Source organism: Ctenopharyngodon idella, chromosome 15 (assembly GCF_019924925.1).
Source record: "Ctenopharyngodon idella isolate HZGC_01 chromosome 15, HZGC01, whole genome shotgun sequence".
Lineage (NCBI taxonomy): Eukaryota > Metazoa > Chordata > Actinopteri > Cypriniformes > Xenocyprididae > Ctenopharyngodon > Ctenopharyngodon idella.
The window spans coordinates 16690308-16718164 of record NC_067234.1 but is presented as its reverse complement, the minus strand read 5'-3'; the positions used below and the strand labels follow the sequence as shown (position 1 = coordinate 16718164).

The window sequence follows — 27857 nt, the reverse complement described above, 5'->3', positions numbered from 1 at the left end:
AATGGTTTTGCAGTTTGTATGTAGGTGTAGGATAACTATTTTCAGTAAGAGCAGAAGTTCTTGCTGTTTTGTGTAAAATCATTTCTGTATATTGACATTGTCACATAGTATATTTGACTGTCACCAGAGGCTTTGCTAATGATGATCTATGGCACCTTAGAGACTTTTGAAGCTGTATGTTTGCTAACGACGGCACATTCTCAAAGCTCGTTGGGAATTGAGAAAAACAAGTCACAAATGAAGACTATGGGGAAATGGCACACATCATTAAGTTTATGATACAGTGTCTGTTTGTATTTCTTAAGATAAACAGCATATCATGTAAAAGAGAGAGGATGATAGAGGAAGAAACAGACATATAGACAAAACAACAAAGAGTGAGCTATGTCACAAGTTAAAAGCATAACTTATTCAAATATTTTAACAGTACATGTATATTCATAAACCAAATGTATCTATTTTTCCAAATAATCCCACTACACTTTGCTGTGAGGCAGAAATGTTGCCAATTGTTGGTAGAACCCTTTTGATTCTGATTCTGTAACCCATTAAGCATGCCATCTCTTGTTGGTTTTATTTCTTCTGCATTATTTCTCTTTCTTTCTTTCTTTCTTTCTTTGGTAAAACTGCCAAACGTTAAAACATTTTATAAACATTTTTTTTTTGTAACGTCACAATAAACATGAACTAACAATCAAATATAAAGCACGTATTAACCCAAGTTAATGTTAATTTCAACATTTATGAATATCAAAAGTATAGAAGTATCTGTTAATAATATTTAATGGACCTGAGCTAACATGAAATAACAATGAACAGTTGAATTTTTATTAACTAACATTAATGTAAAGATCGAAAAATGCTGTAACAAACTCAATGCTAGTAAATAATACATTAACTAAAGTAAACTAATGGAAACTTAAAGGGATAGTTCACCCAAAAATGAAAATTATCCCATGATTTACTTACCCTCAAGCCATCCTAGGTGTATATGACAATCTTCTTTCAGACGAACACAATTGAAGTTAAAATGTCCTGGCTCTTCCAAGCTTTATAATGGTAGTGAATGGGGCTCAAGATTTTGAAGCCCAAAAAAGTGCATCCATCCATTATTAAAGTAATCCATACGACTCCAGGGGGTTAATAAAGGCCTTCTGAAGCGATGGGATTTTGTAAGAACAGTTCAAATTGTTGAATAAAGTCATTATTTTTGTTTTGTTTTTGCGCACAAAAAGTATTCTCGTCGCTTCATAACATTAAGGTTGAACCACTGTAGTCATGTTGCCTATTTTAACCATGTTTTTAACTACTTTTCTGTAAAAGGTGCAGTGACGTTGCTGCCTATGTGTGGATTAGATACCCTCGGATTTCATCAAAAAGATCTTAATTTGTGTTCCAAAGATGAACGAAGGTCTTACGGGTGTGGAACAACATGAGGGTGAGTAATTAATGACAGAAATTTCATTTTTGGGTGAACTATCCCTTTAAAATGGCCAACTCCCTGATCAGTGCCCTGACTACTGAACTAGGGAGCTGATTGAGATGCATCCTTTGAAATATATGGGCAGGTGAGTTTTGATCAGGGTTGGATCTAAACTCTGCAGGAAAGTGGATCTTGAGGGCCAGAGTTGCCAAGCCCTGCTTTAGGTACTACAGTTTTTCACAATTGCTAAGACATAATTCTTGAAACCTTCACTCATTTTCAAACAACATTAAACACAAAACCCCTGATTCTTCTCCAAAATCAAACAATGCTTTTAGATCATACACACAACCAGTCAATATATATACACTACAGAGCATTCATTAGACACTACATTAAAAAATGGAGAACACAGCATCCAGAGCATGTAGTTACAGAAAAAAAGTGTACTGGATACAGTAAACAAATTTTGCAATTACATAAAAAGTAGCCTTGACAATCTCTCCACACCTTACTGATTCTTGTCCTTATCCTCTACCTCTTCGTCCACCACCGCGTACACTTCCTCCTCTCCTTCTCAGATTGTTTCTATCCATTGTTCGTATCAACATTCAATGCACCTGTACCACCTGTGCACTCTGAACAGGCCTATATTTTGCCACTTGTGTTTACTGTTTTACAACACAAATGCTAGAGTTTTGCAGAGATTTGCAAATGGTGTCTAACTGCCTGAACGTTTTTAATGTTTTAAAAGTTGATTTGACAAATTGGTTTAGGCCATTGAGAACTTGGTTCAGAGAATGGATTTTAGTGTTTTAGCAATTGTGAAAAACTTTAGTATACCTTTAAGGTTATATGCACCCTTTAGAAGTAAAGTAAGGTGCACAGTTGTACCGCACCAGTGTAGAAAGAACTGATTATCCCTGGAGCCTTGCGTCAGCTGTTTTACGTCATTCCCATCTGTATATTCATAAAAAATTGTCTTTTAACTGCCATATATCTGTGTTTGAAGCAGAATGCACTTTATGGTACCTTGTGAAAGCGGTATGCAATATCTGTGTGCCTTTTTTCTAAAATTTTTTAACCAGCTGATGACAGGCTGATTCTGGAATTCTCTAACAAAACTCCTTTGGTTGATTGCAATATCAGAATCGTCTGCTGTTTTCTTTTGGAAAATGTTCATTTCCATTTAAACTGTGAATGTATGTATTGTGTACATAGAGAACTCTAAAACTTTCCCAAGCACTTTAACTCATCATGTCAGTGGGAAACGTCAGCTTTGTAAAGGATTTCATCATAGTCGGCTTTCCTGGACTTCAGCCTCATTACTATGGCCTTGTATCAGCACTTCTGTTTTTTGTTTATGTGTTTACAATGGTTGGGAATGCTGTATTTTTTACTTTGTTTGTAATGACTAAGAGCCTGCAGAAACCTGTTTATTATTGCATTATAAATCTTGTTGTGTGTGATGTATTATTCAGCACTACAACATTACCAAAGATAATTAGCAGGTATTGGTTCCAAGATGAAACCATTTCGTTCTTGGGCTGTTTTCTTCAGATGTTTTTTGTGCACTATTTTGGCTCGGTCACTGCACGTTTATTGGCAGTAATGGCTATAGATCGCTATGCAGCAATCTGTTTTCCACTTAGATATCATAGTATCATAACAAACAGAAATGTATTCATTTTGATCCTGGGCTCTTGGATGTTGGGTTTGATAGGCCCTTTGATGATGGTCATTCGAGCTTACCCTCTCCCTTATTGTGCAAGTAACGCCATTGTGCACTGTTACTGTGATCATATTGCCATCACAACACTGGCATGCACAGATAGAGAAGAATATAGTTATCCAGCATTCATTCATGCTATGATAGTACTACTGGGTTCTCTTGCTGTTATTGTTTTCTCTTACTGTGCCATCATTGTGGCAGTTCTGCGTATATCAAGCGCTCGAGGAAGGATGAAGACTTTCTCCACCTGCAGTCCTCAACTCATCATAATTGCCCTTTTTTTCCTACCCAGGTGTTTTAATTATTTATCAAGCAATATTAAAATAAAGTTCAGTACTGATTTACGATTAGTCATTATTATGATGTATAGTCTGCTACCACCCATGATCAACCCCCTCATTTACTGTTTGAGAACAGAAGAGGTAAAGAAGGTTTTAATCAGACAAATTCAAAGGAAAAAAGTAGACCTCAAATCAGGACAGACCTGATTGTACCTATTTTTTTCTGTAGCTTTGTAGATTTGTTTATTTTATTTTCAGCTCATCAGCACCGACACACATATTATTACATTTTTAGTCCCATCTGCCCTCTTTACAATTTATCAGAATTTAACTGCTGCTTGTTAACTTTTTGGTGATGTTTATTATCAGTAAATAGTTATAAAAACAATCTTGCAACAGCAATACTGTATATATCTTCAGAATTTCAAATGCATAAGATTTGAGCATAAGGGAATACAAATAAATGTAAATGTGTATGATGTACAATCTAAATGACATAATCACAGATAAAATGTGATTGATAACTACATGATAAATAAAATAGTGATATGAAATATTTTGATCCGTTTGTGTCTTTTGCGGCATATAAATAGATGTAATGTTCAATCATTAAGTATCAAACACCACTGCTTTTGTCTGCATTTTTACTAAAGCGGATATCCTGATTTCATGTAGTGTATTTTAAGAAAACAACATATACTTTGCTTTAGTAAATGTATTTAGCACTCATGCATTTCAAAACACGAGTTAGATGTATGATGGAGTATTTCTGTGCCAAATACACTCCTTCAGAATTCGTAAATGTTTCTGAAAGTTTTTTTTTGAGTGTGCCCCTGTATTACATAATAAAGGGCGGAATTCCTTGTATGGGCACTTCTCCTGGAAGAGCGCGTGTACATCAACCAGAGCGAGAGCAAGAGCACGCCCATCAACGTGCTTCGTTCAGGGTTACAGAAGTCATCGGCAGCACTGCACAGACCTTGCTCGAGAAAGAATTTATTACTTTGTTTTTAGACCAGGAAATCAGCAATGTCACCAAAGAAGTGTATTTTTGGTTGTGAGGGAAAGATAACCTTGCTTCCCAAAGAACCCAGCGTTGGGCGATGTGAAGCTGAGAGATTTGTGCTCACGCATTACATTGATGCGCTCTTGATATTTGACATTAAAATAACCATAGAAACCGCCTTACATAAACTATCAAAATAAGGATAAAGTCATGTCTGAAAGTTGCAATACATTTTTTATTGGTTAAAATGAATGGAGAATATCTTGAGTTTTCCGTGGCTGCTCGAGCCCTCAGGATCAGCGCTTATGGTTTCATAAACAAGGCCCAGTTCGACACTGGATTTACAGATCGTTTGAAACTGAAAGATGGAGCGGTCACAGCAATAATGATCCCGGTCATGAGTCGGAACCCCAGGTGGTGAGCGTGCTTCAAATGTCTGTTTTGTTGGCAGTTGGCGCATAAGTGCATATAATGTAAATAACACGAACGTATAATGAATCAAAAGTTATCCATGGATAATGCGATGGTGTTTTGTGTGTGTTTAAATACATTTGTTTAGCTAACCATTGATAGCTTCGCTACGCAAAAGCTGTGCATGCTTGTCACACTTTAGCATTGTCAACGGCATGCCTGCAGGAGCTCGGCTGTTTTCGGAAAGACTCGGTACAGCATATCTTTTCTTTTATAAAACTAAAGACTTTTCGGAGAAATGAAGGATGCTATACTACTCTATAGGTACTCAAGATTAGCATGATATTGGCCGAAACTGTGTGTGTTATGTACCCTTAAGATAAATTTAGGTAAAATTAAGTTCTATTGTCATTAACAAATATTAGGCCATCCTTGTCAATAAATACATTCATCTTAAGCCAAAAGAATAAATATGAATTGAGCAGTTACACAAACATGCTTGTGTCAGAATGGAAACTTGGGTTCAAAATTTAAAGAGAAAAACATTTCAATTATTTGAATTACATTTTCAGGCCTTTGTTCTCTGGTATGTGTAACACAGAATCAAACAACATACACCATTTTGAAATTACCACTAGATAACAGTAAAGGAACATTTATGCGACTGAGATTTTACAGAAATGTTTGACATTGATTCTCTCATGAAATGTTACTTGAAAGACTTCGGAATCTGTTTTAACTGTAATCATTATGTTACTGTGAAGAAACTGCGCCGAGACATGAAGGTTGAGGATCCAAACGCAGTATTTATTGAAAGGGCAATCCACAATCAAAGTCCAAAACAGGCAAAAGGTCAAAACAGGGTAAACAGTCCAAACAGTCACAGGAAAAACCAAGAAGAAAGTCAAAACCACAAACATGAGAAGCAAAAGACAGCACGCTCATAAATGCAGTGTAGACACATACAAGACTTCACAATGAATACCTGAGTGAACAGCGTTTATATAGGGTGGGCTAAACAAGGTAATGAGAAACAGCTGTAGAAAATCATGGATGATGAGACCGTGTAATGAGTTATGGGTAATGTAGTTCTTGAATGATGATAGTCTGGGGTAGAGAGCCCTCTGATGGCTATCAAGGGCACTCCAGCTGGTGATCGTGACAGTTATACTTTACATTGTCATTTTTGAATCAAAGCTACAGGCCTAATATAATTTTGATCACCTTTTCAAAAGGGTAACACAATAATCTGTAACATGTACATGTGTATTTGTGTCTGGTTCATGTCCATTTTTTTATTACTGTAAAGAAAAAAAAAGAACATCAGAAAAACACCAAATGCAGAGAAAATCTAAAAGAGCCTCATCGGCAGATCTCAGGCCAACATGCTCATGTCAAAATGGACCCCTGTATTACAAATTCAAACAGGAATACATTGTGAAATATTATTTTATTTATGTCATGTCTCAGCTGATTTTGCAGAAAATCTATCAAAATACATTTATAAATGACAGAGAATTATGTGTTTAACATGAATATGTCAATATAGTAACGACTGCTCACCAAAAGTCAAATAGCTTTTTTTTTTTTTTTTTCTGTCAGTTTTGTCTTGTGTTCATTAACGGCTTACACTTGAAAACAGCTGGATTAATAAAGAATTTGATTAACAAGTATAGATAGCATTACTGTCACATATATTTTTATACATATATACAAATATTTCTTTCAGAATTTTAAAGAACCTGAGATTGTAAGGGAATACAAAGAAAATATTACTTAACTGGGTTACTCATTCAAAAGTTAATTTTTCAAATTATACATTTCAGAAAAGATATTGTTCACTGACATTGTTCACCTCTGTGTGGCCTGAGCGTGCAGTCTTCGTATTTGTTAATTTTTTAAAAATAAATAAACAAGCATACATTTTAAATAAATAAACAGACATTTTAGTCATTTTGAAATGTTCTCTCTAATTGGTGCTGATCGGTTTTTAACCACTTTCCGGATTATGTCTTTGATTTCAGCTGTGTTTAAAACATAAATTATGGGATTCAGCATTGGTGGAACAGCATATGCCAGAGACGTACTGATGACCCTTGCATTGGGGGAGAGAGAAACCAACAATGCAGCAATGTATGAACAGCATATGGGGAGGAAATAAATCCCTACTAACAACAGGTGTGAAACACAGGTCTTTAGTGCTTTTAAACGTCCTTGCCAAGTTGTAATTTTGATTAAAGCAAGAAAAATGCCTAAATATGACAGGACTATAATGATCAATGGCACTACAATGTATAAAGCTGAGATGAGAAATGCCATAATCTTATTAATGCTATTGTCATTACATGCCAACCTAAACATAGGTCCATGATCACAAAAGTAACTCTGTATCACGTTAGATTCACAGAATGAAAGCCGGGAGATCGAAGCCACCAAAAAGGCCACCACAGAAGAATTAAATATCCAAATTGCTGAGAAAATCAAAACTATACTGGTATTGTTCACAATTGCATGATATCTTAATGGCAGGCAAATTGCAATGAAGCGATCATATGCCAGAACAACAAGAGTGACACTTTGCAAACTACTGAAGAAGAACACAAAAAACATGTTGGCCAAACAAGCATTGAAGGAGATGTACTGTGAGTCAAACAGAAAATTCTTCATCATGTTAGGAATCAGTGCATTAGTTTCACCAATATCAGCCAAGGCCAAGTTAAACACACCAATGTACTTTGGACTGTGCAGGCTCCGGTGAAGAGCTATAATGAGAAGAACTGTAGAGTTGCCAACTACAGTTATAAAATAAATGATAAATAAGAATATATAGTAATAAGTGCTGTTCGATATACCTGTGAGTCCAATGATGAAAAAGTATTGAGGATGAACAATGGAGATATTCTGTGAAAAACTTGCATTTACAGAATTCATGGCAGCTTTGAGTTTGGTGTTTTGCACAAGCTGAAAATAGAAATTATCACAAAGACATAAGCAAAATCTAGGGAAATGTATAAAATTGTCATTTAAAACCTGTAACAGGACATTTTAAATACAACTATAATTTTTAATTCCAAAAATATACCTTCATCACAGACATGTATACATAAAGTTTTAGAGCCAGAGCAAACAATGACAATGACAATGACTGTCTGAACGCTTGTGAGCTGCTTTGAATGAAATTACTCCGCTGTAAATTCTCGTCCTTATTCATCACCTTATTCTGCCTCATGCTGCAGAGATCACTGGCTAACTCTGTCCATATATATCTTCTGAATCATCTCTTGAGAGCTTTCTGACAACACAATGATGCAATATTCAAATGTTGCAAATGTTTTGGCCACTATAGTTTGGATCTATGTTTTATTGACTGGTCTGTATTCACCCTTATGAGTCATTTGAGCATACCATATAGTCATTCAAGGATGAAATTTTGGAATTTTCGTCTATTATGTGCCACTAATAAATATATAGTGCAATTTATTATTAGTAAATAGTTATAAAAACAATATTGCAACTGCAATACTATATATATATATATATATATATATATATATATATATATATATATAGTATTGCAGTTGCAATATTGTTTTTATAACTATATATATATATATATATATATATATATATATATATAAAACTTTACTAAAGCGGATATCCTGATTTCATGTAGTGTATTTTAAGAAAACAACATATACTTTGCTTTATATAAATGTATTTAGCATCACTGACAGTTTATCATTTTAAATTTAGATACATTTAGGTAAATTTACCTAATTTAGGTAAAATAAAGTTCTACCCCCGGTTTCACAGACAAGGCTTAAGACTAAAATGCATGTTTGAGCTGCCCCTTACAGAACAAAAATACATGAGGATATACTGCAAAATATACATTTCCATATATGGGAAACTAGTGCTTATATTTTTCAATATACTGCAATATTGAAAAATATTCAAACCATGTATGGCTATATATGGATACATATAAAATATTTATAAATGAAGACAAAAATACCATTACATTCATAAAGTTTTATCCTTTATTGTGTTCATATATTGCACATACATGTTCCCATATAAATGTGCATGTATTGTACACACATATATACACACATTCATGGAATGAGTTACAGTCAGTGGTAGCAACAGACTTCTAGTTCCCAGCATGCTTTGCTTCTGACTGTTAAAGGAGAGTAAATGTTAAAATTAAGTGCTATTTCATGTGTTTTGCTCAATATTGATATAGGGGGAGATCTGTTAGTGTTTAAAGTTGTATTATTTTGGAATTTAAAAGGTTTTCTGGTATGTGTGAGTTTTTGGGGTTACCATTGTGCTGAAGAGTAGAGCCTGTGGTTAGGTTTATGACTGACTGAACACTATTATGACTATAATAACTTTATTTAAAAAGTAAAGGCTGTGCATGCTATAACACAGTGATAGTCTCTTTGGTAGAAACTTTAATACATGCATGTGTGCTTTTGCTAACTAACTTGAAAATATGAAACATTTAAAATGTAAATAATTATAAAGTATAGAAGTGTCTTACACAATACATTTTACCATATATGTGTTTATACTGCATGAGTGAATATATCTGCAATATATTATGCATGCAGTACCATATCTGATCACATATAAATCTATATGTTATGAAGTATATTACTGAATATAAAAAAAATTACATACATTATGATATATTAGTAAATATATTATCACATATTTTTCAATATATGAAAAGTGGCAATTCCTTATGTATTATTCAATATATTTACACAATATATTTTTCTGTATATTTTCAAATATACTGTTAAATCATGTAATATATTGATCATTCATATATAGGGAAATATATTTTCTTTCCATAAGGGGCTTTAACTGATTGTAACTTGCACTGACATATCTAAAAATATGTCAGAGCCATTGTTTTGTCTCAAGATGCACACCAGTAATGTTTTTTTCTAGGGTACGTTTATAAAATATATCTACTTAAATACCCTAATTGAACTAAGGCCCAATCCTGAGTTAATCTAAGCCCTGTCTGTGAAACTGGGCCCTAGAGTCATTAATAAATATTAGACCATCCTTGACAATAATTACATTCATCTTAAGCCAAAAAAATAAATATTGAATGAGCAGTTACACAAACATGCTTGTGTCTGAATGGAAACTTGGTTTCAAAATTGAAAGAGGAAAACATTTCAGTTATTTGAATTACATTTCAAGCTTTTGTTCTCAGGATTTTACACAGAATCAAACAATATACACCACTCAAATTCACCACTAGATAACAATAAAGGAACATTTATGCAGCTGAGATTTTACAGAAATGGTTGACATTGGTTCTCTCATGAAATGTTACTTGAAAGACTTTGGAATCTGTTTTAACTGTAATCATTATGTTACTGTGATAAAACTGCTCAGAGACATGAAGGCTGAGGATCCAAACGCAGTATTTATTGAAAGGGCAAAAGGTCAAAACAGGGTAAACAGTCCAAATAGTCACAGGAAAAACCAAGAAGAAAGTCAAAACCACAAACATGAGACGCAAAAGACAGCATGCTCATAAATGCAGTGTAGACACATACAAGACTTCACAATGAATACCTGAGTGAACAGAGTTTATATAGGGTGGGCTAAACAAGGTAATGAGAAACAGCTGTAGAAAATCATGGATGACGAGACCGTGTAATGAGTTATGGGTAATGTAGTTCTTGAATGATGATAGTCTGGGGTGGAGTGCCCTCTGATGGCTATCAAGGGCACTCCAGCTGGTGACCGTGACAGTTATACTTTTCATTGTCATTTTTGAATCAAAGCTACAGGCCTAATATCATTTTAATCACCTTTTCAAAAGGGTAACACAATAATCTGTAACATGTACATGTGTATTTGTGTCTGGTTCATGTCCATTTTTTTTTATTTTTCATTACTGTACAGAAAAAAAGAAAAAAAGAAAAAACAACAACAACAACAACAACAACAAAAAAACACAAAATGCTGAGAAAATCTAAAAGAGCCTCATCAGCAGATCTCAGTCCAACATGCTCATGTCAAAATGGACCCCTGTATTACAAATTCAAACAGGAATACATTGTGAAATATTATTTTATTTATGTCATGTCTCAGCTGATTTTGCAGAAAATCTATCAAAATACATTTATATGACAGTGAATTATGTGTTTAACATGAATATGTCAATATAGTAACGACTGCTCACAAAAAGTCAAATAGCTTTTTTTTTTTTTTTTTTCCCGCCAGTTTTGTCTTGTGTTCATTAACGGCTTACACTTGAAAACAGCTGGATTAATAAATAATTAGATTAATAAGTATAGATAGCATTACTGTCATATATATATATATATATATATATATATATATATATATATATATATATTAAACAAACAAGCATACATTTTAAATGAATAAACAGACATTTTAGTCATTTTGAAATGTTCTCTCTAATTGGTGCTGATCGGTTTTTAACCACTTTCCGGATTATGTCTTTGATTTCAGCTGTGTTTAAAACATAAATTATGGGATTCAGCATTGGTGGAACAGCATATGCCAGAGACGTACTGATGACCCTTGCATTGGGGGAGAGAGAAACCAACAATGCAGCAATGTATGAACAGCATATGGGGAGGAAATAAATTCCTACTAACAACAGGTGTGAAACACAGGTCTTTAGTGCTTTTAAACGTCCTTGCCAAGTTGTAATTTTGATTAAAGCAAGAAAAATGCCTAAATATGACAGGACTATAATGATCAATGGCACTACAATGTATAAAGCTGAGATGAGAAATGCCATAGTATTATTAATGCTCTTGTCATTACATGCCAACCTAAACATAGGTCCATGATCACAAAAGTAACTCTGTATCACGTTAGATTCACAGAATGAAAGCCGGGAGATCGAAGCCACCATCAAGACCACCACAGAAGAATTAAATATCCAAATTGCTGAGAGAATCAAAACTATACTGGTATTGTTCACAATTGCATGATATCTTAATGGCAGGCAAATTGCAATGAAGCGATCATATGCCAGAACAACAAGAGTGACACTTTGCAAACTACAGAAGAAGAACACAAAAAACATGTTGGCCAAACAAGCATTGAAGGAGATGTACTGTGAGTCAAACAGAAAATTTTTCATCATGTTAGGAATCAGTGCATTAGTTTGACCAATATCCGCCAATGCCAAGTGAAACACACCAATGTACTTTGGACTGTGCAGGCTCCGGTGAAGAGCTATAATGAGAAGGACTATAGAGTTGCCAATTACAGTTATAAAATATGTGATAAATAAGAATATATAGTAATAAGTGCTGTTTGATATACCTGTGAGTCCAATGATGAAAAAGTATTGAGGATGAACAATGGAGATATTCTGTGAAAAACTTGCATTTACAGAATTCATGGCAGCTTTGAGTTTGGTGTTTTGCACAAGCTGAAAATAGAAATTATCACAAAGACATAAGCAAAATCTAGGGAAATGTATAAAATTGTCATTTAAAACCTGTAACAGGACATTTTAAATACAACTATAATTTTTAATTCCAAAAATATACCTTCATCACAGACATGTATACATAAAGTTTTAGAGCCAGAGCAAACAATGACAATGACAATGACTGTCTGAACGCTTGTGAGCTGCTTTGAATGAAATTACTCCGCTGTAAATTCTCGTCCTTATTCATCACCTTATTCTGCCTCATGCTGCAGAGATCACTGGCTAACTCTGTCCATATATATCTTCTGAATCATCTCTTGAGAGCTTTCTGACAACACAATGATGCAATATTCAAATGTTGCAAATGTTTTGGCCACTATAGTTTGGATCTATGTTTTATTGACTGGTCTGTATTCACCCTTATGAGTCATTTGAGCATACCATATAGTCATTCAAGGATGAAATGTTGGAACTTTCATCTATTATGTGCCACTAATAAATATATAGTGCAATTTATTATTAGTAAATAGTTATAAAAACAATATTGCAACTGCAATACTATATATATATATATATTTAAAACTTTACATGCATAAGATTTGAGCATAAGGGAATACAAATAAATGTAAATGTGTATGATGTACAGTCTAAATGATATAATCACAGATAAAACTGTGATTGATAACTACATGATAAATAAAATAGTGACATGAAAACTGAAACTTTTTTTTTATTTTGATCAGTTTGTGTGTTTTGCGGCTTATAAATAGAAGATGTAATGTTCAATCATGAAGTTTCAAACATCACTGCTTTTGTCTGCATTTTTACTAAAGCGGATATCCTGATTTCATGTAGTGTATTTTAAGAAAACAACATATACTTTGCTTTATATAAATGTATTTAGCATCACTGACAGTTTATCATTTTAAATTTAGATACATTTAAGTAAATTTACCTAATTTAGGTAAAATAAAGTTCTACCCCCGGTTTCACAGACAAGGCTTAAGACTAAAATGCATGTTTGAGCTGCCCCTTACAGAACAAAAATACATGAGGATATACTGCAAAATATACATTTCCATATATGGGAAACTAGTGCTTATATTTTTCAATATACTGCAATATTGAAAAATATTCAAACCATGTATGGCTATATATGGATACATATAAAATATTTATAAATGAAGACAAAAATACCATTACATTCATAAAGTTTTATCCTTTATTGTGTTCATATATTGCACATACATGTTCCCATATAAATGTGAATGTATTGCACACACATATATACACACATTCATGGAATGAGTTACAATCAGTGGTTACAACAGACTTCTAGTTCCCAGCATGCTTTGCTTCTGACTGTTAAAGGAGAGTAAATGTTAAAATTAAGTGCTATTTCATGTGTTTTGCTCAATATTGATATAGGGGGAGATCTGTTAGTGTTTAAAGTTGTATTATTTTGGAATTTAAAAGGTTTTCTGGTATGTGTGAGTTTTTGGGGTTACCATTGTGCTGAAGAGTAGAGCCTGTGGTTAGGTTTATGACTGACTGAACACTATTACGACCATAATAACTTTATTTAAAAAGTAAAGGCTGTGCACGGTATAACACAGTGATAGTCTCTTTGGTAGAAACTTTAATACATGCATGTGTGCTTTTGCTAACTAACTTGAAAATATGAAACATTTAAAATGTAAATAATTATAAAATATAGAAGTGTCTTACACAATACATTTTACCATATATGCGTTTATACTGCATGAGTAAATATATTTGCAATATATTATGCATGCAGTACCATATCTGATCACATATAAATCTATATGTTATGAAGTATATTACTGAATATAAAAAAAATTACATACATTATGATATATTAGTAAATATATTATCACATATTTTTCAATATATGAAAAGTGGCAATTCCTTATGTATTATTCAATATATTGTAATATATTTACGCAATATATTTTTTCTGTATATTTTCAAATATATTGATCATTCATATATAGGGAAATATATTTTCTTTCCATAAGGGGCTTTAACTGATTGTAACTTGCACTGACATATCTAAAAATATGTCAGAGCCATTGTTTTGTCTCAAGATGCACACCAGTAATGTTTTTTTTTTCTTCTAGGGTACATTTATAAAATATATCTACTTAAATACCCTAATTGAACTAAGGCCCAATCCTGAGTTAATCTAAGCCCTGTCTGTGAAACTGGGCCCTAGAGTCATTAATAAATATTAGGCCATCCTTGACAATAATTACATTCATCTTAAGCCAAAAGAATAAATATTAAATGAGCAGTTACAGAAACATGCTTGTGTCTGAATGGAAACTTGGATTCAAAATTTAAAGAGGAAAACATTTCAGTTATTTGAATTACATTTCAAGCTTTTGTTCTCAGGATTTTACACAGAATCAAACAATATACACCACCCAAATTCACCACTAGATAACAATAAAGGAACATTTATGCGGCTGAGATTTTACAGAAATGTTTGACATTGATTTTCTCATGAAATGTTACTTGAAAGACTTTGGAATCTGTTTTAACTGTAACCATTATGTTACTGTGAAGAAACTGCGCCAAGACATGAAGGTTGAGGATCCAAAGGCAGTATTTATTGAAAGGGCAATCCACAATCAAAGTCCAAAACAGGCAAAAGGTCAAAACAGGGTAAACAGTCCAAACAGTCACAGGAAAAACCAAGAAGAAAGTCAAAACCACAAACATGAGAAGCAAAAGACAGCACGCTCATAAATGGAGTGTAGACACATACAAGACTTCACAATGAATACCTGAGTGAACAGCGTTTATATAGGGTGGGCTAAACAAGGTAATGAGAAACAGCTGTAGAAAATCATGGATGATGAGACCGTGTAATGAGTTATGGGTAATGTAGTTCTTGAATGATGATAGTCTGGGGTAGAGAGCCCTCTGATGGCTATCAAGGGCACTCCAGCTGGTGATCGTGACAGTTATACTTTACATTGTCATTTTTGAATCAAAGCTACAGGCCTAATATCATTTTGATCACCTTTTCAAAAGGGTAACACAATAATCTGTAACATGTACATGTGTATTTGTGTCTGGGTTCATGTCTATTTTTTTTTTTTATTACTGTACAGAAAAAAGAAAAAAAAAAAAAGAAAAAAAAAAACAAAACAAAACAAAAAAACCACAAAATGCTGAGAAAATCTCAAAGAGCCTCATCAGCAGATCTCAGTCCAACATGCTCATGTCAAAATGGACCCCTGTATTACAAATTCAAACAGGAATACATTGTGAAATATTATTTTATTTATGTCATGTCTCAGCTGATTTCGCAGAAAATCTATCAAAATACATTTATATGACAGTGAATTATGTGTTTAACATGAATATGTCAATATAGTAACGACTGCTCAAAAAAAGTCAAATATATATATATTAAACAAACAAGCATACATTTTAAATGAATAAAAAGACATTTTAGTCATTTTGAAATGTTCTCTCTAATTGGTGCTGATCGGTTTTTAACCACTTTCCGGATTATGTCTTTGATTTCAGCTGTGTTTAAAACATAAATTATGGGATTCAGCATTGGTGGAACAGCATATGCCAGAGACGTACTGATGACCCTTGCATTGGGGGAGAGAGAAACCAACAATGCAGCAATGTATGAACAGCATATGGGGAGGAAATAAATCCCTACTAACAACAGGTGTGAAACACAAGTCTTTAGTGCTTTTAAACGTCCTTGCCAAGTTGTAATTTTGCTTAAAGCAAGAAAAATGCCCAAATATGACAGAATTATAATGATCAATGGTACTACAATGTATAAAGCTGAGATGAGAAATGCCATAGTATTATTAATGCTCTTGTCATTACATGCCAACCTAAACATAGGTCCATGATCACAAAAGTAACTCTGTATCACGTTAGATGCACAGAATGAAAGCCGGGAGATCGAAGCCACCATCAAGGCCACCACAAAAGAATTAAATGCCCAAATTGCTGAGAAAATCAAAACTATACTGGTATTGTTCACAATTGCATGATATCTTAATGGCAGGCAAATTGCAATGAAGCGATCATATGCCAGAACAACAAGAGTGACACTTTGCAAACTACTGAAGAAGAACACAAAAAACATGTTTGCCAAACAAGCATTGAAGGAGATGTACTGTGAGTCAAACAGAAAATTCTTCATCATGTTAGGAATCAGTGCATTAGTTTCACCAATATCAGCCAAGGCCAAGTTAAACACACTAATGTACTTTGGACTGTGCAGGCTTCGGTCAAGAGCTATAATGAGAAGGACTATAGAGTTGCCAATTACAGTTATAAAATATGTGATAAATAAGAATATATAGTAATAAGTGCTGTATGATATACCTGTGAGTCCAATGATGAAAAAGTATTGAGGATGAACAATGGAGATATTCTGTGAAACACTTGCATTTACAGAATTCATGGCAGCTTTGCACAAGCTGAAAATAGAAATTATCACAAAGACATAAGCAAAATCTAGGGAAATGTATAAAATTGTCATTTAAAACCATGTAACGAGATATTTTAAATACAACTATAATATTTAATTCCAAAAATATACCTTCATCACAGACATGTATACATAAAGTTTTAGAGCCAGAGCAAACAATGACAATGACAATGACTGTCTGAACGCTTGTGAGCTGCTTTGAATGAAATTACTCCGCTGTAAATTCTCGTCCTTATTCATCACCTTATTCTGCCTCATGCTGCAGAGATCACTGGCTAACTCTGTCCATATATATCTTCTAACTCATCTCTTGAGAGCTTTCTGACAACACAATGATGCAATATTCAAATGTTGCAAATGTTTTGGCCACTATAGTTTGGATCTATGTTTTATTGACTGGTCTGTATTCACCCTTATGTCATTTGAGCATACCATATAGTCATTCAAGGATGAAATTTTGGAATTTTCGTCTATTATGTGCCACTAATAAATATATAGTGCAATTTATTATTAGTAAATAGTTATAAAAACAATATTGCAACTGCAATACTATATATATATATATATATATATATATATATATATATATATATATTTAAAACTTTACATGCATAAGATTTGAGCATAAGGGAATACAAATAAATGTAAATGTGTATGATGTACAGTCTAAATGATATAATCACAGATAAAACTGTGATTGATAACTACATGATAAATAAAATAGTGACATGAAAACTGAAACTTTTTTTTTTATTTTGATCAGTTTGTGTCTTTTGCGGCTTATAAATAGAAGATGTAATGTTCAATCATGAAGTTTCAAACATCACTGCTTTTGTCTGCATTTTTACTAAAGCGGATATCCTGATTTCATGTAGTGTATTTTAAGAAAACCCATCCTTGACAATAATTACATTCATCTTAAGCCAAAAGAATAAATTTTAAATGAGCAGTTACACAAACATGCTTGTGTCAGAATGGAAACTTGATTTCAAAATTTAAAGAGGAAAACATTTCAGTTATTTGAATTACATTTCAAGCTTTTGTTCTCAGGATTTTACACAGAATCAAACAACATACACCATTTTGAATTTACCACTAGATGACAGTAAAAGAACATTTATGCAGCTGAGATTTTACAGAAATGGTTGACATTGGTTCTCTCATGAAATGTTACTTGAAAGACTTTAGAATCTGTTTTAACTGTAATCATTATGTTACTGTGATAAAACTGCTCAGAGACATGAAGGTTGAGGATCCAAACGCAGTATTTATTGAAAGGGCAATCCATAATCAAAGTTCAAAATAGGAAAAGGTCAAAACAGGGTAAACAGACCAAACAGTCACAGGGGCACAGGAACAAAATCTAAGGACAAAAACTGTAATTTAAAACCTGTAATAGGATATTTTAACTATAGTTAAAAAAAGATACATTGGATTTACTTAACTTTTTTATGTCAACAGGTTCCACATAACTGAATCATGTTGCGTTTAATTAACATTATTTATTTCAATAAACTTAAGTTTATTACATAAGGTTAATTCAATGCCATTTATTTGAATCAGGTTAACATTCTTAATTTGTTCAAAACTATGAAGTTCAATTATCCTAAAAATTAATATCAAACAAAAATTAAAATAAGTAATCCAGTTTAATTGATTAGGTTATTTAGTGAATGCATTCAAGAACAATCTTTACAACTCTTACATTATCTAAGAATAATACTTAAACAAAATCTTCACTCCGTAAAGACTTTTATTGTAAGGTGTCAGCCAAGATGGTTTTGTTGCATCCATAGAACACCCAAAGTAGTTGTTTTTATTATTAAAACAACTGCAATTTTTGTTAGCAGGTCCTCAACCCAAGCACAAGTGCAACACTTCACCACAATGGTAACCCCAAAACCATTAACATAACAGAAACTTTTAAAAACCAACATAATAGAACAGTAACCATTAAAAAAAACACTCTGTTTTCTCATCTTGCTAAAAAAATGTAGAAAATAACACTTAAAATAACACTTTATTTCAACATTTACTCTCTCAGTTCAGCCCCTTTGCAAAGCATGATGGGAAGTAAAAGTCCTGTTTGATTAACTCCTGGTTTGGTTACTTGATTGAAACATGATATTTCAAAATGAAAATCATCAAGTTAAGTCAAAGAGTAACCGTTTCAAGTCAATTTAACATGAATCAATCACATTTAAACCAGAAACCTGATACAATGGTGCTGAATCAAAATAAATTGTTTAAATAAAGTAAACAGCATCAAAAATATATATTTTTTTGAGTGCACAACTATAATTTTTAATTCCAAAAATATACCTTCATCACAGACATGTATACATAAAGTTTTAGAGCCAGAGCAAACAATGACAGTCACAATGACTGTCTGAACGCTTGTGAGCTGCTTTGAATGAAATTACTCCACTGTAAATTCTCGTCCTTATTCATCACCTTATTCTGCCTCATGCTGCAGAGATCACTGGCTATCTCTATCCAAATATATCTTCTGATTCATCTCTTGAGAGCTTTCTGACAACACAATGATATAATACAGTGGTGGTCAGAATTATTGGCACCCTTGGTAAATATGATCAAAGATGACTGTAAAAATAAATCTGCATTGTTTATCCTTTTGATCTTTATTTCATAAAATTAGCAAAAATCCAACCTTTCATTGAAGGAAAAGAATTGAAAGTGGGGGGAAAATCACATTATGAAATAAATGTTTTTCTCCAAAACATGTTGGCCACAATTATTGGCACCCCTAGAATTTTTTATGAGTAAAATATCTCTGAAGTATATTCCCATTCATATTTACATTTTTTTAGCACACCAGGATGATCATGAACATGAAATTGTCCAACCATGACTTCCTGTTCCACAGGAGTATAAACATGAGGAAACACAAAGGCCAAATTCCCTTAATGGTTCACAATGAGAAAAAACAAAAAATATAGTTCTGATGTGCAGCAAAAGATTGTTGAGCTTCACAAAATAGAAAGTGGCTGTAAGAAAATAACTAAAGCATTGAAAATCCCCATTTCCACCATCAGGGCAATAATTAAGAAGTTCCAATCAACTAAAGATGTTACAAATCTGCCTGGAAGAGGACGTGTGTCTAAATCGCCCTAATGCGCGGTGAGGAGGAGAGTTTGAGTGGCCAAAGACTCTCCAAGGATCACAGCTGGAGAATTGCAGAGATTAGTTGAGTCTTGAGTCTCAGAAAGCCTAAAAAAATGATCAAACAGCACCTACATCCCCACAAGTTGTTCAGGAGGGTTTCAAGAAAAATTTTGCTCTCATCCAGAAACAATCTCTAGCATATTCAGTTGTCAGACAAGACTGGAACTTCAAACGGGACCGGCTTCTATGGTCAGATGAAACTAAAAAAAGAGCTTTTTGGCAGCAAACCCACCAGATGGGTTTGGTGCACACATGGATAAAAAGTACCCCATGCCCACAGTTAAATATACTGCTGGATTTTTAATGTTGTGGGCCTATTTTTCTGCTGGAGGTCCTGTACATCTTGCTTAGATACATGGTATCATGGATTCTATCAAATACCAAGAGATAAAAAAAATCAAAACCTGACCGCTTCTGCTAGAAATTTAATAATGGGCCGTGGTTAGATCTTCCATCAGGACAATGATCCAAAACAAACATCAAAATCAACACAAAAATGTGTCACTGAGCACAAAATGAAGCTTCTGCCATGGCCATTCCAGTCCCCTGATCTGAACCCTAAAGAAAATGAGTGGGGTGAACTGAAGAGAAGAAGCACCAACATGGAGCTGGGAATCTGAAGGATCTGGAGAGATTCTGTATGGAGGAATGGTCTCTGATCTCTTGTCAGGTGTTCTCCAAACTCATCAGGCATTATAGGTGAAGACTCAGAGCTGTTATCTTGGCAAAAGGAGGTTGCAAAAAGTATTGAATAAAAGGGTGCCAGTAATTGTGGCCAACGTGTTTTGGAGAAAAACATTTATTTCATAATGTGATTTTCCCCCCAATTCTTTTCCTTCAATGAAAGGTTAGAATTTTGCTAATTTTATGAATTAAGGCAGATTTATTTTTACAGTCATCTTTGATTATATTTAACAAGGGTGCCAATAATTCTGACCACCACTGTATTTAAATGTTGCAAATGTTTTGGCCACTATAGTTTTACTTTAGTTTTATTTACTGGTCTGTATTCACCCTTATGAGTCATTTGTGCATACCATATAGCAATTCAAGGATGAAATTTTGTAATTTTGCTTACTTATGACCTGTTGACACTTAGGGTGTCCTTCTGTTTACTTTTGAAAAGGAACTCGTGCAGTGTCCCCTAGGGGTGGGGCTCGCAGATGGAGCTCAAGCATAAATTTGAGAGTATGAGTAAATACTCAAAGTATGAGTATTTCTCATTCATATGCAGCTGATGAGAGCAAGCTGCCGGATTGTGATGATGTGTTGTCTTTCACGTCATCTGATCCGGCATCAAGCATGCTCCTGGCTTCGAGCCATGACGAGCAGGACAAGGCTGATGAGATCAATGATGCTTTGGAGTGCTCTCAGCCCACCTGCCCTGCATATGACGAGTTATTGGATGTTATGTCCCACGCCACGGCGAGATTAGATCTGCCATGGAAATGTGAGAAGCGCAAGCTTCCAACTCGTACGGGCCTTCCCTTTCTCCCAGATCTTCACACTGAGCTGCGGAGATCTTGGTGAAAGCAATATTCAGCCCACATCCAACACACTTAGAAGAATCATGCTGATGTTGAGGGAGTGCAGGAATATGGGTATGTGTCGATGCCTCTGATCGAAGAGATGCTGGCTAGGTCTTGCGGTGGATTGAGAGCTCCGTCTCTTCCTGCTAAACCAGTGCGTGTTAACTTGCATCTTAACGGCAAAGCATATGCGGCAGCAGGCTGTGCTGCAGGCCTACCAGGCTGATCTGCTGAAGGACCAGGACCAGGGGCTCCCTCTGAGGATTTGGCTCTCTGTGCCACTAAACAAACTGGTGGCTACAGAAAGACATCTCTGGGTGAACCTGGCCGATATCGGAGAGAAAGAGAAAAACTTTCTCCTCAATGTGCCCATTTTGCCATCTGAGCTTTTCGGCACATCTGTTGAGATGGTGGTTGGGAAGTTTAGAGAGGCGAAGGCGCGCTTCTCTGCTTTTAAGACCTTGATATTGTGACTGTCCAGCCTCAGCCCGCGAGCCCTCCCAGTCTCAGTACTGGAGACAGGACCAGAAGGCTAGCACAGACTTTCACGCTCCCCCTCCTTCGAGGGGTAGAGCGCAGAGGAGGTTTGAGGCCAGAGGGAGAAGGAAAGATCTGAGTGATCCAGAATAAACACGGTCAGTGTTTTGAGGTCCCAGAGGCAAAATAACATCTGCCTCCTTCCCCATCGGGTTGTTAGGCACTCTGGTTGCTTCCTTGACGGGAGCCTCAAGCTGAGTTGTTAGGCTCTCTTGGAGCCTCTTTGGCTGCTCTTTGATATTGTGTTGTTAGGCCTTCTCTTCTTTGAGAATTATTGTTCACTTATGCCTCCTCTCCTCCAGAGCTCCGTCCAGTTACATTTCCAAGCTGCCTTGGGTACAGAACATAGTTAGGCCTCCTCTCTTTTTGGAAAGTCAATTTATTGAGGCCTTCGTTCTCTGAGCCAGATTTGGCAGTAGCACTGAGTTGTAGGCTCTCCTTCTTGAGCCTCCTCTGGTGCATCTAGGTTGGGCTGTGCCCCAGTTATACTTTAGCCTCCTTAGCTAGTGCGAGCGTTGCTAGTCCTCCTCTCGCTAGAGAGAACTATTCTAATGAGGCCTCCGCTTCCCAGACTTGGCTAGGCTGTTCGCTAAGTTGTTAGGCTCTCTGTGATTCTCCTTGGCTACTGTGAGTGTTTTTAGGATTCCTTTCGATACAGAATTATCTTATTGAGGCCTCTGCTCCTCAAGAGCTGTGCTAAGATAGCGATTGTGAGTTGTAGGCTCTCTGTGAGCCTCCTTGCAAAATGTCCTGAGCGTGGGCTGTTGTTAGGCCTCCTCTCCATTTAGAGAGTTGTGATGTTGAGACCTCTGCCCCTGGAGATTAACTAGGTATGTTTGCTAAGTTGTTAGGCTTTCTGTGAGCCTCCTTGGCTACTGTGAATGTCAACAGGCCTCCACTCGTTGAGAGAGTTATTTTCTTGAGGCTTCCACTCCCTTGAGCTCTGCTGGGATAGCAATTGCGAGTTGCAGGCTCTTGATGAGCCTTCTTGCCAGATATCCTGAGTGTGGGGTGTCGTTAGGTCTCCTCTCAATTTAGAGAGTCATCATGCTGAGGCCTCCGCTTCTATATCTCGATAATATTTGCTAAGTGGTTAGGCTTTCTGTGAGCCTCCTTGGCTACTGCAAGTGTCGACAGACCTCCTCTCACTGATAAGAGTTATTTTCTTGAGGCTTCTGCTCCCTTGAGCTCTGCTAGGATAAGCGATTGTGGGTAGTGGGCTCTCTCTCTCCTTGCAAGATATCCTGAGTGTAGGGTGCTGTTAGGTCTCTTCTCAATTTAAAGAGTTGTCATACCGAGCCCTCCCCTCCTAGAGCTCGGCTAGGCAAGAAGGTAGTATGCTGGGTTGTTAAGCTCTCTGGGAGCCTCCATGACTACTGACCTTAACACTCAGGAGTTGGCCGTCGCGCCGGCAATACCAGCTCGGTTTTTTCTTACCAGTGCGAAAGAGACTCAAAATACTCTGTCAATTTTGGACATACAAATAAGAGTTATATATTATTACAAACTTTGGAATGTCTTCTTTTATTTGTGTACACTCGCAGTAAAAACAAAATGTTGTGCTTTTTGCAAAATAAAGAAAACTAACATGATGCGTGAGTTGCAGTCTCTTTCTCAATGAAGTCCATTCTGATAGTCCTCAGAAAATGAACTGTAACTTAGTGAATCCTAATCACACAAACATGAGACATATAGCTAAAGAAATGTTGAAATGCCAGGTTTAAAATCATATAAGTTTAATCGAAAACAAATATTCTCTGTTTATGTAATCTGTTTGAAAAGAGAGAGATGTCAGTCATCTCATTATCCACTAATGCGGCCACGCCCACGGAGAGTGCGCACTATTCAAAGGCAAATTCTGAGGCAATCCATGTAACAGAGTGAACGGCCGCATCAACTCAAAAAAATGCATCAAACTTTGTCAGATTCATGTACATGGTTTTGAGAAGCAGTGGGGAATAATTTTGGAAGAATTTACCTCAGAGTAAGAGCACAACTTTCAATTTCATTTTGAGGATCAACTAGATCAAGCCGATGATTGTGAATGGTACTTTTTTTTACTCTCTTTATTCTAATTGCGATATAGTGTCTGTGAATATTAAACCGCAAAAAGACTGTTTAAATATGAATCTTGCAAGTTTTGTGTGTCTCAGTGTGAATTAATGGGGCAGATCGCACGGTTTCGTTTACTACACATAACTTACATTAGTAAATTGCCATATTGGCTATTCCCAAACTATATTGCTATACTGAGATGAGTGAAATCGACTGAAATACGTAATAAATACTGAAATAAAATGTGTTAACAACATATTAAACTGCACATTAACATTTAGGTTCTATAATATAACAAACATAATACATAAAATGCCATAGAGGTAATATAAATGTTTAGATGCTTTGCATCACAGAAATACATTATATTTTAAAGTATATTACAAAAGAAACCCATTATTTTAAATTGTAATAATATTCCACAGTATTGGTGTTATTTTCTGTATTTCTGATCCAATAAATGAAGGCTTGATGAGCATGATGTGTCCAATCTTTTGACCGGTACTGTAATTTAAAATATATTAGGCCTATACAAAATTTTCTTCACATGATGTGCAATAATACATGCATGCATGAGATCACAAAAATCATGTTTTCTGTTAAGAGTGGACATTATATTAACGTTAATACAATAGCTGATATGATCCTGTTATCAGCATGCTCACAGAGGGGTTTTTTTTCTTTTATCTCAAAGATTTGAGAATCATAGTGACCAGATATTGGCCCACATTGGACTGCATGCATATGATACTGAGATCACTGACTGAAAGCAGGAAAGGTTTTTTTTTCTTATTTTATTTTCCCTCCAGTGCATAGAAACACCAAACACCAAATGCCAGGTAAGTGATGTTCAGTTATATCTTTGAAGGATTTATTTCCAGGTATAACTGTACTCAAAATGTGAAGTCATCTTCATTTATATAGCGCTTTTCACAATACATATTGTTTCAAAGCAGCTTCACAGTGACAATAGGAAAATTATTATCGAGCTAAAGTTGTTTTTTGATTGAATCACTTCCGTTGTAAAAATTGTTAATTATTACTTTAGGGGCCACTTGAATGACACCTTTCCTACTGAACTGGAATAATTTTGATAACGTTTTATCTATACATAGGGAAAGGAAAGGGAAGGAGGCCTTCGCAGGGGATAATTTAGTTGAAACGTCAGGGCTGCGTTATCATCATGTCTAGGCGCAGGTCCTTCATCTCATCTGGATACGGCCTGGATCTGGCAGGCTGTGGCAATCTCAGGATAAACAGAGAGAGACTAATATTAGCGTACACGCCATTCTTCTTATGATGTAGCGAGTACATCAGGTGTTATGGGAATCCAATTTTTTATATCAGCTATGCATTCCGTTAATTTTGTGAATTGGTAAGTTTCGTCGGGGCTCGAAGAAATATAGAGCTGAGTATCATCAGGATAACAGTGAAAACTAATGCCATTCTTCCTAATGATATCTCCCAAGAGTAGCATGTACAGAGTGAAAAGCAACGGTCCTAGTACTGAGCCTTGCGGTATCCCATATCAGTGTTAATTTTGACAGCAAATTTTGATTTAGTTTTAGTCATAGTCTTTTGACTAAAATGTCATTTAGTTTTAGTCATATTTTAGTCATCGGAAATGGTTTTAGTTTTAGTCTAGTTTTAGTCAACTAAATCTACAGTAGACTTCTACAGTCGACTAAAATCTAATTTAGTTAAATTGTAATGCATTAAGTAAGCATTTCTCTAACAATACACAGATCCAATACACTGATATACATCTGATATTCTCCAAAATGTTTATGTTCACTTAAGAGAACCAACTGTACTTTACTTGCCAAAACGGACATTTTTTGACCATTTAAGTGCAAAAAGACATGAAAGAGAGCTCAGTTCAGTACTATTCAGGGATTGACACAATTATCATTGAGGTACTATTATAGTTTTAGTTTTTGCTTTTAAATGTCATTATAGTTGTTTTTTTTTGTTGTTGTTTTTTTTCTGTTTTAGTTATTTTAGTACATCAGGTTAAGCCAAAGCTTGGAATTTTTTATGGTTTTAGGTTTAACTATAATAACCCTTATACTTGTAAAATATATAGAATAATGTGTCAAATAATGTTCTTAGTCTTTCCTTCCTGTGACAGAAGATACAGTAGTTTACTATGAATTAAATAGAAATTAAATTAAGTTAAATACAGTTTGTTGTGTAAACAAAATAACAATAATGACCAGGAAAAAAATAATTATAAACCATCCTGCATACACCGTGACTCTTATTCTGAAATGTCTGCACTGTAGCAGGCTGCTCATTTACGTTCAGAAGAGGGAGATAAAATATGCATTCTTACAACCGTCTAAAACATATTACCATATAAACATTGTGTAGTAAACATTGTCATAATTCATCAACATTATCTTGTAAGCATTCGCTTGGCATAAATGTGCGTTATTCATTAATTGCAAAGCAGTCTGAAATGCTGCTGGACGAGGCTGTAGAGCGCGCAACACAGGACAGCAGTCCTGACTAGATATCTTCCCAAATCGTCCCTCTCTTATCATTTTCGTTTCGTTTTTAGTCGTTGGCGAAATTGAGAGTAGATTTTAGTCATAATTTTAGTCATTGAAAACTCATTTTTATTTAGTCATCGCCTCGTTTTCGTCTGTGAAAAAATGTCGTTGACAAAAATTATGACGAAAATTACTCGTCAACGAAATTAACACTGCTCCATATTTAACTTGTGATCGATATGACATCTTTTCGTTTACTACTACAAACTCATAACGTTCAGATAAGTAAGATTTGAACCATGCCAATGCAATTCCACTAATGCCAATGTAATTTTCAAGTCTATTCAAAAGAATATTGTGGTCAATAGTGTCAAAAGCAGCACTGAGATCTAGTAACACTAATAGAGAGATACAACCACGATCTGATGATAAGAGCAAATCATTAGTAACTCTAATGAGAGCAGTCTCAGTACTATGGTACTGTCTAAATCCTGACTGGAAATCCTCACAGATAACATTTCTTTCCAAGAAGGAACGTAGTTGTGATGATACTGCCTTTTCTAGTATTTTTGACAGAAAAGGTAGATTTGAGATCGGCCTGTAATTGACTAATTCTCTAGGATCAAGTTGTTTTTTAATAAGAGGTTTAATAATAGCCAGCTTAAAAGTTTTCGGTATGTAATCTAGTGATAAAGATGAATTAACAATATTAAGAAGAGGATCTATGACCTCTGGAAGCATCTCTTTCAATAGCTTAATCAGTATAGGTTCTAACATATATGTTGTTGATTTTGATGATTTAACAAGTTTAGACAATTCTTCCTGTCCTAAAGCAACGAATGAATGGAATTTTTCCTCAGGGACACTACAGTGCACTGTCTGATGCGATACTGTAATAGACGGTTGCATAGTTATAATTTTCTCTCTAATTTTGTCAATATTGCAAGTAAAGAAGTTCATAAAGTCATTACTGCTGTGCTGCTTGAAAACATCAGAAGTTGAAGCTCTATTTCTCATTAATTTAGCCACTGTATCAAATAAATACCTAGGGTTGTGTTTATTTTCTTCTAAAAGATTTGAGAAATAAGCAGTTTTTAAGGCCTTTCTGTACTCAATCATTCTCTCTCTCCACGAAATGCGAAAAACTTCTAGTTTTGTTTTCTTCCAGCTGCGCTCCATTTTTCTGGCAGCTCTCTTAAGAGCCACGGTGTTGGATTAATTTCTTTAATTTTCTTTAAGCGCAGAGGAGCAACT

The 27857-nt window shown here is 34.9% G+C and overlaps 4 protein-coding genes across 4 annotated transcripts; 1 reads left to right on the top strand and 3 right to left on the bottom strand.

Annotated features, from left to right (window-relative positions):
• Nucleotides 1-2680: 2680 nt before the first annotated feature.
• On the top strand, nucleotides 2681-3643 carry LOC127495048 (olfactory receptor 2L5-like). Its single transcript, XM_051861455.1, has one exon. It carries the CDS (start codon nucleotides 2681-2683, stop codon nucleotides 3641-3643), a length of 963 nt encoding a protein of 320 aa, XP_051717415.1.
• Nucleotides 3644-6752: 3109 nt separating this feature from the next.
• On the bottom strand, nucleotides 6753-7811 carry LOC127495061 (olfactory receptor 1M1-like). Its single transcript, XM_051861472.1, has one exon. It carries the CDS (start codon nucleotides 7782-7784, stop codon nucleotides 6804-6806), a length of 981 nt encoding a protein of 326 aa, XP_051717432.1. The 5' UTR covers nucleotides 7785-7811; the 3' UTR covers nucleotides 6753-6803.
• Nucleotides 7812-11292: 3481 nt separating this feature from the next.
• LOC127495063 (olfactory receptor 1C1-like) lies at nucleotides 11293-12300 on the bottom strand. The gene has a single exon (XM_051861473.1). The coding sequence runs from the start codon at nucleotides 12271-12273 to the stop codon at nucleotides 11293-11295; it is 981 nt and encodes a 326-aa protein (XP_051717433.1). The 5' UTR covers nucleotides 12274-12300.
• Nucleotides 12301-15793: 3493 nt separating this feature from the next.
• Nucleotides 15794-16777, bottom strand: LOC127495072 (olfactory receptor 1M1-like). Its single transcript, XM_051861482.1, has one exon. It carries the CDS (start codon nucleotides 16772-16774, stop codon nucleotides 15794-15796), a length of 981 nt encoding a protein of 326 aa, XP_051717442.1. The 5' UTR covers nucleotides 16775-16777.
• Between the last annotated feature and the right edge of the window lie 11080 nt (nucleotides 16778-27857).

Excerpts from the sequence above, each read along its gene's own strand:
- LOC127495072 (XM_051861482.1), bottom strand. The coding sequence starts at position 16,774 with ATGAATTCTGTAAATGCAAGTGTTTCACAGAATATCTCCATTGTTCAT.
- LOC127495048 (XM_051861455.1), top strand. The coding sequence starts at position 2,681 with ATGTCAGTGGGAAACGTCAGCTTTGTAAAGGATTTCATCATAGTCGGC.
- LOC127495061 (XM_051861472.1), bottom strand. The coding sequence starts at position 7,784 with ATGAATTCTGTAAATGCAAGTTTTTCACAGAATATCTCCATTGTTCAT.
- LOC127495063 (XM_051861473.1), bottom strand. The coding sequence starts at position 12,273 with ATGAATTCTGTAAATGCAAGTTTTTCACAGAATATCTCCATTGTTCAT.